This window comes from Bactrocera dorsalis, chromosome 1, assembly GCF_023373825.1.
Source record: "Bactrocera dorsalis isolate Fly_Bdor chromosome 1, ASM2337382v1, whole genome shotgun sequence".
In the NCBI taxonomy this organism is placed as follows: domain Eukaryota; kingdom Metazoa; phylum Arthropoda; class Insecta; order Diptera; family Tephritidae; genus Bactrocera; species Bactrocera dorsalis.
In genome coordinates, this window is record NC_064303.1 from 110591943 (window position 1) to 110609444 (window position 17502).

At 39.3% G+C, this 17502-nt stretch overlaps 5 protein-coding genes across 5 annotated transcripts; 3 read left to right on the forward strand and 2 right to left on the reverse strand.

Annotated features, from left to right (window-relative positions):
- The first annotated feature begins 3037 nt into the window (after positions 1 to 3037).
- Positions 3038 to 4396, forward strand: LOC105230797 (lysosomal aspartic protease). The gene has a single exon (XM_011211777.4). It carries the CDS (start codon positions 3080 to 3082, stop codon positions 4337 to 4339), a length of 1260 nt encoding a protein of 419 aa, XP_011210079.2. The 5' UTR covers positions 3038 to 3079; the 3' UTR covers positions 4340 to 4396.
- Positions 4397 to 7113: 2717 nt separating this feature from the next.
- LOC105230796 (lysosomal aspartic protease) lies at positions 7114 to 8379 on the forward strand. The gene has a single exon (XM_019991969.3). It carries the CDS (start codon positions 7180 to 7182, stop codon positions 8317 to 8319), a length of 1140 nt encoding a protein of 379 aa, XP_019847528.1. The 5' UTR covers positions 7114 to 7179; the 3' UTR covers positions 8320 to 8379.
- Positions 8380 to 10445: 2066 nt separating this feature from the next.
- On the forward strand, positions 10446 to 11679 carry LOC125775296 (lysosomal aspartic protease-like). Its single transcript, XM_019991935.3, has one exon. The coding sequence runs from the start codon at positions 10477 to 10479 to the stop codon at positions 11614 to 11616; it is 1140 nt and encodes a 379-aa protein (XP_019847494.3). The 5' UTR covers positions 10446 to 10476; the 3' UTR covers positions 11617 to 11679.
- A 1037-nt stretch (positions 11680 to 12716) lies between these two features.
- On the reverse strand, positions 12717 to 15025 carry LOC105230795 (uncharacterized). The gene is made up of 5 exons (XM_011211775.3): positions 14607 to 15025; positions 14229 to 14450; positions 13759 to 14162; positions 13177 to 13690; positions 12717 to 13036 (listed from the first exon to the last, which is right to left on the reverse strand). The coding sequence occupies exons 1-5, from the start codon at positions 14668 to 14670 to the stop codon at positions 12852 to 12854; spliced, it is 1389 nt and encodes a 462-aa protein (XP_011210077.2). The 5' UTR covers positions 14671 to 15025; the 3' UTR covers positions 12717 to 12851.
- Positions 15026 to 15163: 138 nt separating this feature from the next.
- LOC105230794 (secretion-regulating guanine nucleotide exchange factor) lies at positions 15164 to 16870 on the reverse strand. The gene is made up of 4 exons (XM_029552232.2): positions 16580 to 16870; positions 16257 to 16508; positions 15428 to 16191; positions 15164 to 15369 (listed from the first exon to the last, which is right to left on the reverse strand). The coding sequence occupies exons 1-4, from the start codon at positions 16595 to 16597 to the stop codon at positions 15264 to 15266; spliced, it is 1140 nt and encodes a 379-aa protein (XP_029408092.2). The 5' UTR covers positions 16598 to 16870; the 3' UTR covers positions 15164 to 15263.
- Between the last annotated feature and the right edge of the window lie 632 nt (positions 16871 to 17502).

The following is a 17502-nucleotide window of genomic DNA, read 5'->3' on the forward strand; positions in this document are numbered from 1 at the left end:
TAAATTTTCTTCGGGTTCTAAAGCAGCTGTGTTAGCCATTTAGATGATATATACAATATATCATTATACATGTACGAGTATGTATGTATTATTTGTGACTTTTTCGAGTTTTGCTTAAGCAGTTCCCAAATAAAATATTAATGTTGTATTTTAGGTACAGGGACGATTAAATCGAGCTGAAGCTGTGGTATAAAAGAGAGATCTCTATATCTTGGGCATGTGTAATCGCTTTAAAACAACATCTGTTATAACTGATATGGTTATGGACAATGATACTTGTATATTAAGTTCAAAGATTTTATAGACAGTCATATCCAAAAGTTATATTAGACGACATTTGAATGTATATGAGCGAGTGAATTCTCTCTTGTTAATAAAATGGCGTGAAAATAAAAACAAGCGATTAGTTAAATGCAGCGAGTAGTTAGTTTCAACGAGCTTTAAATAGCTTTTTCTACTATTTCGTCGTCTTTATACTACTGTTAAATACTCCATAAATGAAAAAGCTTTCGCTTGAAGAGTTGCCAAATCATCCCAACGTTTCTTTACTAAAAGACCACCGACCGACCAAATTATGTGACTCATCATTTTACTCATCGTGACTGTTTTTTCAACATTGCTCAGCAGCGAGATCAAAGAACTTTATGATGAAGGAAAGTTTCAGCTCCAACGAGTAAGTTCTGATAAGAGATTATCCTCGATATGTTAGAAAGGATCCCAAGGAAAAGTATTTAACTTTATTTTTTAGTAGTCATATTTTTAAAACACCACAATAATAAGCACTGACATCGAAACCAATGCAAGGACCTGAACGAAATAGCTTCGGGGATAAGAATACCATGCCAAAAGAGGAATATTTCAGCTCTTGAATATAGTTATAGTTTTAAAAGAGATCTTCACGTCGCAGAGCATGTAAACTAGTAACTTATTCGTTACTTTTAAGACCGTTATTTTTTGTATCCATTTTTGCCTTAAGCTTTCTTTGCACCGGGAATTAATTTCGTTATAATTAAGTCCATCAAGGTCCAACGTTGCGGTCATGAGATATCGAAAACATTTCAAGCATTTTTATATGTATTAGTGACATTATTTTGTATCTTATCTTATCTTTTTTTTAGGGATTTTGCAACATTCTAACTCATGGAATTTCATCAGAAATGTGTGATTGCTGTTGTTGACTCGGCTATAATCGCATAAGCGGTGTCTACGCCAATTAAGAAGAAGAAGATGTGTGATTTGTGCTTTATATTTAAAAGTTAAAGTAAATATACGTATATATATTAGGGTGGGTGAAAAAAATAATGCTTTTCTGAAAAATTGGTTGATGGACACCTCCAAGAAGGGCTCTCCAAGAATCAGCTCCTAATTGTAGCGGGAAAGTCCACCACCTAATGGTGCCAAGTTAACAACAACGCGTTTCTTCTTTTTGCAATGTGGCGCCAATCGGAGATTTCAAGAGAGGCCAGGTCTCTCTCTTTTTTGGGGATTAATGATAAAGTTATTTCTTGGTCTTTACAATGGAGTGAAGGTCGTCCTCACTCAGAGCTGGAGTGTTTTCGTCCTTTCGGACGACATGATCCAGACATAACCGACGAAGAGGTAGTGTGTGTCGATCTCCCTTTCCAAGATTATGTGGTCAGTGCTAATTTTTCAGGCCTGAAGCCACACAGATTAGGTCCAATCAGTTTGTTGACCGTGGACTTTAACCTTTCACACAATACGCTCGATAGAACCTTACTATATGTGCGATGTTGAGGAGAATTATTCCACGGTAATTGGCACAGATTGTGGGGTCTCTCTAATTGTGGATTGGGCAGAGCACACTTAAGTTCCAATCGTGTGCTTTCGTCCGACCATATTTTACAAAGAAGCTGATGCACGGTCCTTATCAGTTCGCAGTAGCTCAGGCGGCAATCCATCGGCTCTTGCCGCTTTGTTGTAAGGGTAATTGCTTCTTCATGGCCGGGCAATGGAACGTCTGCTCCATCGCCGCTGGTTGGGGAAGGCGGAGGATTTACCCATTAAAATTAAGAGCTCATACTTTGAGAATCTTTCTTAGAGAAGTATATAAACCATTTTTTCAGAGTACGAAACGAAAAAAAAGTCAACAACTTTTTTGACGCACCCTAATGTATATATGTATCAGCAACTTTGTGAGACTATATTGCATATTCACGGCGTTGTATTAAGCAGCTTAAAAATATTTTTTATCTGTCTACAATTACGCCGATAATTAGTGTGTTATTAGGACTTAAGCTTATGCATAGTGCGTTGTCAATATAAATTTGACTACACTTCTCAATAGATAGCACTTTAAAACTTCACAGTTCGACCTTTAGAAATCACCTATTTATTTGCGATTTGCTACTTCATAGAGGGTATAAGTATAGGTATGATGCAGAAATGATAAAAATACAGCTGACGACAGCTTCGCCGCGTTGCCTTCCTTGGCATGCGTTTGACAGAAAAATGTGTTTATTCCTGACATCATAAACGAAGGTACGAAAAGTCTTGTTCTCACTTACTAAAGAATTTTGACCGTTCGATTCATTTATGACGAAACGTAACAGTATCGAAGAAGAAGAAGTATCGGTATCGTTATCTAGCATACATGGATACTACACGATTGCAATTACGAAGCCTTATAGTAAGATTGTGGCATGGGTACGTCATGTTAGGCACAATTTTGATAGAGATAGTATACTATCCAGAAAGAAGAAAACAATTTTCTAGATTTACAATTGTGTTTGGAAATTGGACAGGCCAGCCACTTAGTTTTATTGCATTTTTCGGCACTTGTGATAATGATTTCATTAAATAATATTTAATAGATAAACAAAATAATTATTTTACAAACATTTGTATGTACACAGTGGCATATTTTTTATCATTTAATGAGGCATTTAAGAGAGACACATTTGGAGTGCGCCTTCATGACTAATACCACAATATTGATACGAAGAACGTTAAGTCCTCGTTATTTATTAATAAGTTCCGAAATTTTGATAGTAGAAGTAGAAGCGTACATAAATAATTAATTATTACGTATGGTGCAGTTCAGTTCAAATAGACAGTCGCAATGTTGAAGTCGGTGATAGTAGTTTTGTGTCTAGCATTGGTCGTCGATGCCGCGCTCGTGCGCATACCGTTAACTAAACCCAATAAGCGGCGTTCGATTAAAAACTACAGCACACATTTGGCCTTATTGCGCAGCAAATTCAATTCGAATTTCATCGTTGCCAACGAACAATTGAGCAACTACGAGGACGATCAATATTATGGACCTATCACCATCGGTACACCACCGCAAAATTTTAATGTGCTCTTCGACAGCGGCTCATCGAACTTATGGGTACCTGGAGCACCGTGCGCTGCCAACGATACCGCTTGCTCTACACACAATACCTACAACTCCAGCGCATCGAGCACTTATCAAGTGAATAATCAAAGTTTCGCTATACAATATGGTAGCGGCAATTTAACGGGCTACTTAGCGGAAGATACCGTCAATGTTAGCGGTTTGGTTATAACAGGACAAACTTTTGCCATAGCCACCTCGGAGCCTGGCACCACATTTGTCTACTCTGAATTCGATGGCATTCTGGGTATGGCTTATCAACAGATTTCGGTTGACAACGTTATACCACCATTCTACAATATGTACACGCAAGGTTTGATCGATTCGCCCGTCTTCGCATTCTACCTGACCAACAATTCCGCTGATGGTCTCCCTGCTAATGGTAGTGAGCTCACGCTCGGTGGTTACGATACTACGCATTTTATTGGTGATATAACTTATACACCGGTTACTCTCGAAGGGTATTGGCAATTCAATGTGGAATCGATTACTATTGGCACTAGTACAGCCATATGCTATAGTTGTTCGGCGATTTGTGATTCTGGCACTAGTCTGTTAGCTGTACCGACCGCACTTTACACAGCTGTACAGGCTACGCTTGGTGCTATATTGAATGAAGATGGTTTGTATGTGTTCGATTGCACCCAAACAAGCAGCCTGCCGGTAGTTTCGTTCAACATCGCTGGAACCACCTTTACATTGGATAGCAGTAATTATGTTTATGAAATGGAGGGACCTTATGGCAATATATTATGTGTGTCGGCTTTCGAGGATGGCGGCACGAACTTCTGGATTCTGGGCGATGTCTTCATTATGAAATACTACGCAATCTTCGATATGGGCAACAATCGAGTCGGTTTCGCGACGGCTGTTAGTAATTCCAGCAATATAGAAGTAGTAGGAGGCGGCGCTTTAAATTTGAGCCCTAACTTATTGGGTATCATAATACCTGTTCTATTGGCTTTCTATTTTAAAGCATAATTAAATGTTGCATGTGAGATTTATAAATATCTAAATTATACATTGCAACACATTTTACGTGGCTTAATTTTATTAATTGTGGAAATTGTAAATGTTAATGTTGTATGTAAACCCTATGTATTTATGTATGATATATGTATTTGACGCCACTGTAACTTCGTTATCAACGTGGACTTTCGATTTCATTTCAATTAGATAAATAATGTTTTTATATAGGACACATATGATATATTACCTCCAATGAACCGACTCATCCATTTTCATTTTTTTGTATCAAAACAGTAATAAACGAAAAAGTAAACAGAAAAACAAAAAAAACAAGTAAGGAAGGGCTAAGTTCGGGTGTCACCGAACATTTTATACTCTCGCATGATAAAGTGATAATCGAGATTTCATTATCCGTCATTTACATATTTTTTTTTTTATTTTGGTTCCTAATGTATATATTGTATTATACAGAGAAGGCATCAGATGGAATTCAAAATAGCGTTATATTAGAAGAAGGCGTGGTTGTAAACCGATTTCACCCATATTTCGTACATGTCATCAGGGTGCTAAGAAAATATTATATACCGAATTTCATTGAAATCGGTCGAGTAGTTCCTGAGATATGGTTTTTGGTCCATAAGTGGGCGACGCCACGCCCATTTTCAATTTTTAAAAAAATCCTGGATGCAGCTTCCTTCTGCCATTTCTTCCGTAAAATTTAGTGTTTCTGACGTTTTTTGTTAGTCGGTTAACGCACTTTTAGTGATTTTCAACATAACCTTTGTATGGGAGGTGGGCGTGGTTATTATCCGATTTCTTCCATTTTTGAACTGTATATGGAAATGCCGGAAGGAAACGACTCTATAGAGTTTGGTTGACATAGCTATAGTAGTTTCCGAGATATGTATAAAAAACTTAATAGGGGGCGGGGCCACGCCCACTTTTCCAAAAAAATTACTTCCAAATATGCTCCTCCCTAATGTGATCCTTTGTGCCAAATTTCACTTTAATATCTTTATTTATGGCTTAGTTATGACACTTTATAGGTTTTCGGTTTCCGCCATTTTGTGGGCGTGGCAGTGGGCCGATTTTGCCCATCTTCGAACTTAACCTTCTTATGGAGCCAAGAAATACGTGTACCAAGTTTCATCATGATATCTCAATTTTTACTCAAGTTACAGCTTGCACGGACGGACGGACAGACAGACATCCGGATTTCAACTCTACTCGTCACCCTGATCACTTTGGTATATATAACCCTATATCTGACTCTTTTAGTTTTAGGACTTACAAACAACCGTTATGTGAACAAAACTATAATACTCTCTTTAGCAACTTTGTTGCGAGAGTATAAATATTGAATAGCGCGATATGACGAATTGATCCAAGATTTCCAAGAAATTAAATCAAATAGCGTCAATTAGTCACTTTTTTGGCACACAAAAATTTTTAATCCATCAATGCGATGGTGTTTTTAAGAAAGAAATTCTGTACTATTATAGTCAAAATTTAAAAGGATCAATTTGTGGGTCTCCTGCAAGTGATCTTTGACTCAAGGAGCGACTGCAGACAGAGGAAATTCCATTTCCGTTTCTATGAATGTTTCAGTCAGATTTTCTGAGAAGCCCCAAATTTATTCCGAAAGCGAGTGAAAAAAAAATATATATAGACCTTTGTCTAGAGGATACAAGACCTTTGCCTAATTTGTGCGAAATTTTTACTCGCTTTAGGACTTTACTTTTCTGTCATACAAGGCATTAAGATAGTGATTATACTTCGACAACTTCTAAACTACCACTATAGTCGGCATCACACAAAACTTGTGTTCAACTAAATTTCCTTGCCAACTGAAGATAGACATATCTTCTTGACGGCAAGAGGTCTAGTGACTCTTACGATAGCTTCTGTATCAGAAAAACAATAGCACGGAGAACGGTCTAACTGTCCAACGCTTGTTGAATATACGTGAAGACCATTTGATTAAGGGTAGATCTCAAGAAGGGAGGTTTTAAGTATATACAAACATTTTTACTAGTGTTGAGGTGTTTAGTCGAAGAGACCGAAACCCATGTAGTCGTTTTCTTCGGACTCCGACTCCTCCTTTTGGCTTCTTCCTTCTTTTACGGCAGCAGCTGAAGCAGAGACAGCAGCAACAGCAACAAACCTGCTGGGATCCTTGATGAACTCCTTGATGGCAGCAGCTTCCTTGAAGTCCACTTCGGTGGCAGCAGCAATAGCCAACAGATTCTTGGAATCATTGGCAACACTATGTGGTGCCGAAGCAATAGTTGGGTAACCAATCTGTAACAATTTATCCAACTAAACAACATGAGCTAGACGAAGCACTTAAAAAAGCATTTATTATAATCTCATTAGTACTTTGTTTCCAGACTAAAGACAATTATGCAAATGATTTAGCAATGCCACGGCATATGAGGCTTCTACATATAGCTACAACTTACTTTCGATAATTTAAATAAGGGAAGCTCAGTGACCCTGTTTCCTAAGTTGTGCTTTTCAATGAATTGATATTTTAAATTCATGAGTTAGGTTAACACGCCACTTGAACCTTCGAATAATTTCTCCGCACTGGCAGTTTATTCCTATATCTACCTTCGGGTACTTTCTATTAGAATCGGAGCTTAGCTTCATCTTTCGAGTTTTTTCCTATAGGGTAGCTGAGATACTTTCATTACTTATCGGTAATTGCAACATCAATTACAGATAAAACTTCTCATAAGAAGGAAACCAGGAAGAAATACTCCACGATAGTATAAAAGGGTACTCGTCACATATAAGCTCATCATAGTACGTTTATCTTACGTCGTGCTAAGTTTTACTCTCCAACCAAAATGTTGAAGATCCTAGTTACTGTAACGTGCTTAGCGTTGGTCGCACAGGCGACTGTCGTGCAAATTCCTTTGAATAAGCCTAACGCAAAACGTTCCTTGAAGAATGTCGCCGCACAATTGGCCGTGTTGCGTAGTAAATACAATTCCTTGCCACGCGCTACGGACGAGCAGTTGCACAACTATTTGGACGATTCATACTATGGCGCTATCACCATTGGTACACCACCACAAAACTTCCAAGTACTCTTCGATACCGGTTCATCGAATTTGTGGGTGCCTAAAGGACCATGCTCGGGCGATCCGGCTTGCAATAACCACAACTCATATGAGGCAAGCAAATCCAGTACATATAAGCCGAACGGCACGGAGTTCTCCATCCAATACGGTACTGGCAGTTTGACCGGTTATTTAGTTGAAGATACCGTATCCGTTGCGGGTTTACCTATAAGCGATCAAGTATTTGCCGTAGCCACGACGGAACCTGGCACTACTTTCGTGGATGCCGTATTCGATGGCATACTCGGTATGGGCTACCAGGAGATCTCTAATGATAATGTGGTACCACCATTCTATAATTTGTACAAACAAGGTTTAGTCAAAGAACCCGTCTTTAGTTTTTATTTGACACGTGATGGCACTTCTAGCCAGGGTGGTGTCTTAACTTTAGGTGGCATTGATAGTGATCATTATGAAGGTGATATAACCTATGTTCCTGTCGCAAGCAAAGGGTATTGGCAATTCAACGTTGATACGGTATATATTGGTGATAGCGAGTTCTCTTATGAAGATTCGGCTATTGCTGACACCGGCACCAGTCTTGTGGCAGTACCCTACTATTTATATGGATATCTACAGGAACTCATTGGTGCTGAACCAGACTACGAAGGACAATACTTTGTCGATTGCTCTCAAGTATCCAGTTTACCAACGATTTCGTTCACCATTGCCGGCACTAACTTTACATTGGAGGGTAGCGACTACGTCATTGAAGTTGACTCTGAGAGTGGTGAGCAGTTGTGCATGTCTGCTTTTGAAGATGGTGGCACTTCTTTCTGGATTTTGGGAGATGTTTTTATTGGAAAATACTACAGTGTTTTCGATTTGGGCAATAACCGAGTTGGTTTTGCTAAAGCCAAATAAAATATTCGATTTGAAAAAAAAAACATGCAAATAAACGGTCATAAAAGAATGTTTGACTAACCTCTGCTGTTTTCATAATTTAGTAGTTTTATGCGACTGAACATTTTCTATTTTTTGTAATTGTCGAGACCTCTGTTTTTCGCACTTGGAGAGGTTTAGGTAAGGTTAGTTGGTTGATCGATAATCGCACGTAGCTTGGTATTTATATAGTAAGTAGTTCTTTGTGAAGCCATAGAAAATAAGAATTTCTGTGTTCGGACTTGCAGATTGGAAAAATGCTTAGTAGCCTATACAAATTTCGAAAGGCGGTTAATTTTAATGAGATGTCTGAAGGCATGCGCTCCCAAATATTTAAGTCTTGACCTCCTAAACGAGAGACAGTCAAGAAGGAAATGTTGAGTTGTTTCCACCTCATCTTCTTCCAAACAGTTTCTGCAAACGGCGTCTGGTAAGATTTCCAACCTTACAGTATGGACGCCAATAGGGGAATCACCTGTTAAAAGTCCCACAACTAGGGAGAGGCTAGCTTTACTGAGGGAAAAGAGATCACTAGATCTCCTGCGATCAATCTTGGGCCAAAAAGCTTTTGCGAAGTCCAACTATCCAGTAGCAGACTTGCAGAGGTTTAATCATTTCGAAAATAAAATTTTTATATTGGCGATATGTTCTAAGCCCATTTCTGGCCAAAGGAATGAAAGTGGACGATCTTAAGCTTACAAAGGGAAAGGCAGTGAGACATGTTGGAAGGGCAGCACTGATGATAGTATTTCGCCAGCTTCCTGCCGACTGCGACATGAAGATCAAATAAAACCTGCATATTCAAATAAACGTTAACCAGGCATTTCCCATGCAAAGTTTTGACTAAAGAAGGACCTGTCTTTGTATGCGCAAGAGGTTAAGTGACTCTTATGACACATCACGTACCATAAAAACCTTATCACAGAACGTTGTCCAGCTGCCGTCCACCCTTGTTACGCTTATATGAAGATCATTGGCTAAAAAGCAAATCTGAGGAAGACATAGACACCAAATACAAATACGTACATACGAACATTTTATCCAACTAAGCAATACGGGCTAGACGAAGCACTTAAATAATCATTTATTATAATCTCATTAGTACTTGAAACTTTGCTAGACTGGAATATGCAAATGATTTAGTAATGCGATGGCATAGAAGGCTTCTACATTCAGGGTTTGTCCGGAAAGTAATAGTACTGATTTTCTTCCGCCGTGACTGTACTTCGGAGGTGCACGCACCGACTAGATTCGGTAGAAGGCGTTTCTAGCAAACGAACAAGCGGCTGGTCAGTTGTCTCTAAGAACCTGGAGAGTCAGGACAAATATTTTTTCGCGACGTGTCTCTGTGAGTGGTGCAAGCTGAAAATGCAGCGTTCGTTAGAGCAGAGGTACGCGATTAAGTTCTGTGTGAAACTCGGTAAATCTGCGACATAGACGTTTGATATGATCAAGAAGGACTACTCAGATGTTGCTTTAGCAAGAAGGGTGTGTTGCTGATGAAGAGCGTGCTGGGAGACCTACGACGATGAAAACAATGCTCATTATCCTTTTCGACTTCAAAGAAAGTTTGACGGGTCCGACAAGACATCCCAGCCGATTGGAGGTTGCACTCACGCTGCCTTTCTTGTGAACAGCTATCTAACCAAAGCCGGCATCCCAACGCTTCTGCAGCCGCTCTACAGCCTAAATGTGGCCCCCGAAGTTTTTTTGTTTCCTTGCCTGAAAAGGCCGATGAGAGGCAATCATTTTGAGACGGAGAATGCCTTCCTATTATTTTCCGGAGAAACCCTGTATAGCTATTATTTACTTTGATTTTGCTTCTTTAAACTCATGGGTTCAGTCATCACACTCCTTGGGCCTTCGCATTACTTCCCTGCAGTGACAATTCATCCTTCTATCTGTGACTATTTTCTATTAAAATCGGGTTCTTTCGTGATTTTCTAGAAGATAGCTAAGTCACTTTCAATGCTTATCGGTAATTACAATTAAAATTACCGATAAAGCTTCTCATACGGAAGCAACGTTAAAGTCAACGCGAAGAAATATTCCACGATAGTATAAAAAGGTACTCGCCACATAAAAGCTCATCAAAGTACGATTGTCTATTGTCGTGCTAAGTTTTACTCTCCAACCAAAATGTTGAAATTTCTAGTAACAATAACGTGCTTAGCGTTGACGGCACAAGCGACTGTCGTACAAATTCCTTTGAATAAGCCCAACACAAAACGTTCCTTGAAGAATGTCGCCGCACAATTGGCAGTGTTGCGAAGCAAATACAATTCCCTGCCACGCGCGACGGACGAGCAGTTGCACAACTATTTGGACGATTCATACTATGGCGCTATCACCATTGGTACACCACCGCAAAACTTCCAAGTACTCTTCGATACCGGTTCATCGAATTTGTGGGTGCCTAAAGGACCATGCTCGGGCGATCCGGCTTGCAATAACCACAACTCATATGAGGCAAGCAAATCCAGTACATATAAGCCGAACGGCACGGAGTTCTCCATCCAATACGGTACTGGCAGTTTGACCGGTTATTTAGTTGAAGATACCGTATCCGTTGCGGGTTTACCTATAAGCGATCAAGTATTTGCTGTAGCCACGACGGAACCTGGCACTACTTTCGTGGATGCCGTATTCGATGGCATACTCGGTATGGGCTACCAGGAGATCTCTAATGATAATGTGGTACCACCATTCTATAATTTGTACAAGCAAGGTTTAGTCAAAGAACCTGTTTTCAGTTTCTATTTGACACGTGATGGCACTTCTAGCCAGGGTGGTGTCTTAACTTTAGGTGGCATTGATGGTGATCACTATGAAGGTGATATAACCTATGTTCCTGTCGCAAGCAAAGGATATTGGCAATTCAGCGTGGGTACGGTATACATTGGTGATAGCGAGTTTTCTTTCGGTGATCCGGGTATCGCTGATACTGGTACCAGTCTTGTAGCCGTGCCCTTTTATTTATATGAAAATATCCAGGAACTCATTGGAGCTGAACCTAACAACGAAGGACAATACTTTCTCGATTGCTCTCAAGTATCCAGTTTACCAATGATCTCGTTTAGCATTGCTGGAAAAAACTTTACGTTAGAGGGTAGCGACTACGTGATTGAGGTTGAGGCTGACAGCGGTGAGCCATTGTGTATGTCTGCTTTTGAGGATGCTGGCACACCTTTCTGGATCTTGGGAGATGTCTTTATTGGAAAGTACTACACAGTTTTCGATTTGGGTAACAACCAAGTTGGTTTTGCCAAAGCTAAGTAATATTTTAAATTTCCTATGATTTACAAATAAAGAGTTAAGTCCATGTGTATATGAATATTTGACTCTCCTTTCTTGTTTTCATAATTATATTTGAAGCTTTTCGAACTTTTGGTTATTATCTGGTTTTGTGAATGTCTAAACTTCTCTAGTCTTCAAGTGCAATCCAAGGGGTCCTGTGGACTTTTCTTTCCAACTATTGAGATATCAAGAAATCCTTTGTACCAGACCAAGTTTGAGGTGATATTATTGGTCCAGCCTTTTTCCAAATTTTCTTCCAATTAAGAGGTAAAAATAAAACTACTGTTGTTGATGTAATGGCTATCTAACCCTTTTAGGGTGGTAAGGTTTAGATAAGTTTTCATTGAAGTCAGCCAACGTTAGGCCCTGGAAACATGCTGTGTCGACGGGGTCAGACCATAATTAACGGGGTGTCAGAAGTGTAGGAATAGCTGGGCATACAAAGAGGTGGTTAGAATTGGGGACTCCTTGCATGCTGGACATATATTATGTCCAGGTATGTCGGCATCGATTCTGGATTAGTATGAGTTTAATCTGCTGCAGTTTTCAGAATGAAACTGCTCAAGTGTTACTCTCGATTCTTGCGGCAACTCGAGCTTGTCATCTACAATGGGCAGTGGTTTGACTCTAAGTACGCCATTCACTGAGGGGAGTCGGTGAAGGTGTTTATGGCTCCACCGTGAATGGGGATCAGTGCATGTCTGAAGTTAGTTACGTCCGAAGTCTGGTCGTCGTATTGTCTTATGTCCTCGACGTAGTTAAGGAAGGACCTCTTGATTTTCTGTTAGATGGTTCCGCTTCAAGCGGTCAATTGCAGGAATGGTTTCTTCGAAACCGCTTATACTCCTTAAGTTGAAGCATACGGGCCTCCCGGTGTAGATGTTCGATCGGAGACATAAAGAGGCGTCCTGTTATAGTCCGGAACTATTAGCTCGATTGGGCTTAAATTCCGACAGTAATCGTTTACGAGAATCTATTACCAGATAGTAAAAATCTCTAGTAATTATTGTGTCATTAGGTAGGTGGGGTTATGTTATCATAAACCCCCTTCATACGGCTTAATACACATATAATTTTGAGCATTTTAGTAAGATTTTTATTATGACCTATTTATTTTTAATTCAGATATTTAATAAAAAATTATAAACAAATGTCAACAACGAAGAGGAAAAGACAACTTAGCAACAATAAGAAACCTAAGAATAATCATAGGAACCTCATAAATCATTCAATGGGGTCACATTGTCTTCATTGCCATTGGCGGCGATTGGTGAAGGAACTGGTGGTGTTTTTACCAGCATATCAGTTGCGTTGGTAACCATAGCCGCCTGACGCCCACATATGTTAAGACCCGGTATGTTATTTGGCGACGGCATTGTTTGTGTGGCAGAATTTTGAGCACCTGAAATTTATAGAATTACAATAATTAAATGCTTCACGGTGCAAGTGATTTTGATAATTGAAAGTAGGACAAAGAAAAAACAGCATTGGCAATGCTGCAAAGATTGTAACAGCTGATATTATTTACATTTGGTTACTTACAAGGGGTTGTTGCTCCTCCACCACCATTGGTAGCACGAGTTGGACGTGATTTATGGAACATTGCGGCTACGGCAGCAGCTTGCTGTTGAGTTTGATGATAGATTTGCTGTTGCAGCATTTGTGCGTAAACTAGCCTTTCATAAATCCCAGTGGTTGTGCCAACAGTCGTGCCCTGTGTGGTGGCGCCACTTAGATATTGGGTTTCTTTGAAAAAAGTATTTAGATACTGTTGTGTAGTTGTGGTGAGCATCGGATTGGAATAGAGAATAGTTGGCGAAGTAGCCAACGCGGCGTTAGCTAAACTATTCGAAATAAAATTGGTAGTTGTAGAGGAATGTTGGTTGTAGACAAGTGGCGGTGCTGCAGGCGCAGCCGCTACATAAGTAACTTTGTTGCCCAAAAACATGCCATACGCAGTGCTACCAGCGGCCGGACGTACTGAAGCCGGCTGCAGACCATTACACATCTGATAATAAGCAGCTGTTGCGGCAGAAGATGCAGCCGAAGATTGCTTCTGAAATGAATGCACAACAGAAATTAGGCAACGCATAGAAAACATATGTATGTATATCATATACTTACACTGAGATTAGCAAAACCAATACCGGTTGTTGTCTCTGGTGCTTGTGGTGTGGGATACAAGCCATTACCATAGCCGGAAACAAATGGCACAACTTCAGGTGGCGTGGATGAACCTTTCACGTTAAGCAGTGGCGTAAGATTCTCCGGAAAGTCGAGAAAATCTTTACCATAAATGGCATAATTTTGAGCAGCTTGAAAGTATTCAGTGCTATCGTTGGGAGGGTGGCCCGTGGTGTCACCATAAATTGCGCGATTTACTTCTTGTACGTATGTGTTGCTGCTGCGACGACAATTCGATTCCAATTTCGAATTCCAATCAGTTTCAACATCCGTGGACTCACATTTCCCAGCCGGTAAGAAAGATTGATGCCAAATTGGATCAGTTAGCTTTTTAGAAGTAGGCGCTGTTTAATTGAGCATTACCATTAATGGTTAAGAATCTAATTGTTTAAATTACGATATTGTATTACCAATTTCCTTTGTATTCCAAATGGGGAATTCGTTTTTAATTTTTGACAATTCTTTGGCAATCGAGTTTTTTGATTTTCGTTCTTTTTTATTTAACCTTGATAAAGAATTACCTGTAGGCTCTTCCGTACGAACAAAATTTTCATTGGCGCTTTCATAAGATTCTTTAGGATTACCCTGTTCGCTTTTCATATTGTTGCTGTCGTCTTCGTCCTCACTCGTTGCTGAAAAAATGAAATTGTTTCGAATTTATAAATTTTTTTTCTTTTTGTACGCATCTGTGGAAAAAGAAATCATGCAGATATTTTTTGGTTATGTATTATTATTTGAAAAAAAAAAAATTCTAACACAATTATGGTTTTGGGGAAATTCATAATTACAATCTAAAAATTCCAGCATGTCCTCTATGAGCTTTTCTGTTTGTTGAGTCTGCTGTGTTTCCATGCTTTTGTTGACCTTTTGTTTATCTACTTATTTGTTGCGCTTAAGCGCTGGAAGCACTCAAACCAAAAATAAAATTAACAAAAGAATTGCACCAACAGTAACGTGTGTGTAACGGTTGCTTTCTTGTCACAGCTGCCCGTTGGGATTCAAATTTCACTGTATTTGACAACAATTTTCTATAATCGATATTTTTTAGCCGTTTTTCTACAAATTTTCGCCGCTTTCCGATCTGTCTTCAATAGATTTCTTAAAAATTTAGAATTTTGTTTTATTTTTCAATAGCTTGTTACGATTTTAACCAACTTAAACCATTTGCTTAGGTCAAGTTTAATTTTTGAGGTTAATCGCAATGCAATTCTTTACACCCGTCAAGGCATACTGCAGGAGTAATTTGCAGCGGACAGTGTTATGAGATTTTTGCTTCTTCACATAGCCTACATTTTGGCGCTGCCATCAAGTATATGTTTACATTTAAATGTATTAAAAACAGCAATTAGTTGCAATTATTATATTTTATTTTATCACAAAATATTTACAGAAAAGGACACATTTTCTGTTTGAGGTGCGCCCAGACGCAAAAGGACGTAATATTTTTAAGTGCTTCGTTCGGTAGGCACTTCACAAATTGCATAGCAAAATCCTGCGCCAGTACCAGCGACTTTGCAAGGTCCGGGGAGTTGAATTCGCGTAGGTGAGCATCTAAAGAAGTGAACTTATTAGCATGTGAGAAAAGTCTATCTTGTTAGCATCTACTTACAGATTTTCCGTGCCATCATTACCGCAGTTACCGTGTTCATTCCAACCCCATGTGTACACTTCGCCACTCGTGCTTCGTAAAAGCCCATGTTCAGAGCCTAAGTGTAAACGTGATTCTATAATCGAACTGGGCAAATCCAATTCCTGTGGCGTTGCTTGATTTTGCGTTACACTGCCAATCCCCAATTGTCCATAACAATTACGTCCCCAGGTAAGTATTCTATTATCTTTTAATGTTACTGCATTGTGCGTCCAACCGGTGGCGATTTGTTTAATTTCTTCATCGAATTGAAATGAATTTGCTTGTCCAAATTTATTGTCACCCAAAGCAATAACACGCTTAGCACCGTCACCATATTCCAAATCAATCACTTTAAGTAAAATGTGGTTTTGTCCACTTGCAACGCCTATAATACGTAGTTCACTAGGTTCGCTGGCTTGAATTTTTATAACAGGTGCACAATTTAGCGTTGTCGATGTTATACACAAGTCTGAAGGTGGTTCATCACCTATACGTAGACGACCGAAGACATAAACCTTATGGTCGGCTGTAAGTATGGCACAGTGTCGTAGTCCGAAACTTATGCGCGCTGGTGTGTCGTTGCGTGGTAGTATTACAGCTAGTGGACGTCTTACTGCATTGAATTCACGTTGGCACAAACCTAACTGTTGAAAAGAATTCGAACCCCAAACATACAACTTTTTTGTTACTGTTATGCAGCCAGATATATCCCAGCCACACGAGATGCTCTCGACAGGCACATCCTGTATATACGAATATAAAATTAAAAACAAATATCCAATAAGTAGTTAAGAACTAAAGAAAGTACCCCAAAATATTCGCCTGGTATAGTTTGAAATGTATTAAAGCACTCCTCGGTTGAGTTTAATCCCAACTGTCCGCGACCATTCCAGCCACATGCGTGAATGCGCCCATTTGTATCCAGCACAAGTACATGACCGCCACCTCCACGTATGCGACGAACATTATTCGGATTAAACGTGTACTCACGAACAAGTTGTGGTGACATGCATAACTCCGATTCAAAGCCAAGGCTAAGCTGTCCGTGCGAATTGGCCCCCTGTTAAGGCAAGCAGTTAAAATAATAATTATCAAATGCTAATTAGTTTGATATGCAAATTACTTGCTTACCCACGCATACACAGACATGTCGTGCTATGCACAATCGCCACTAGTTGCTTTTCCGGCGCACGACAAAGTTAAATTTGTGTGTGAAATCCGTCAAGTGCGTTAGCCGCAGAACTAGCTGTCGAGAGTCTTGCTTGCCTGGATGTTAGTTACCGACTGCCGTTTGAAAATTGCTTTCGCCTACTTTTAAACTTATATCTTGAAAAAGTATCCTTCCTTATGCTCACGTAAAGTTTTATGGCTAATTGCATGTTTTTACCAAATTAAAAAGGCTTTTTTGTTGCTTGCGTCGAATGCTTAGCTGCAGCAGCTGATAGCGCACAGCTGACTCGTTGGGACACAGGGTGTTGCTAGAAAATGATTTTCAGCAAAGTAGCATGCGATATTTTTTGAATGTCTGATAGAAAAATAAATTAGTTGAAATTTTATTATTATTACAGCTAGTGATTGGAAAAAGAAAATGCTTTAAAAATAAAGTTTAAAGTTGTAATTACTTTTGAAATTTTAAATTCATATAGTGTTAGTGTAGTATTTATTGCAACCGTATATAGCAAACTGAAAAAATATCTAGGAATATTTTGAGAGCAAATTCGAATTACTACGTGTAACGTGCAGACACTCCTTCGGGGAAACAATGGATTGGTGAGTGTACGTTCAAATTCCTCAGCATCTATAAGTATGTTTCAGTCCTAACGGTGTGCCTAATATACCCTGTTCACGATATAAAAATTACTTCAAAAGCGAAACGCTAAAATTACTGACAATCGGCTCAAAAGATCTCCGCTTGTACTGCGCATGAAAATGCACCTGAGTCCCTAGTAGTGGGCAAAAATAAAACAATTACAGGAAAGCATGAAATAAAAATTAAAATACCAAGCAAGTGCATATACTACAATACAAAATAATACAGGAAAAGCGCACAGCAC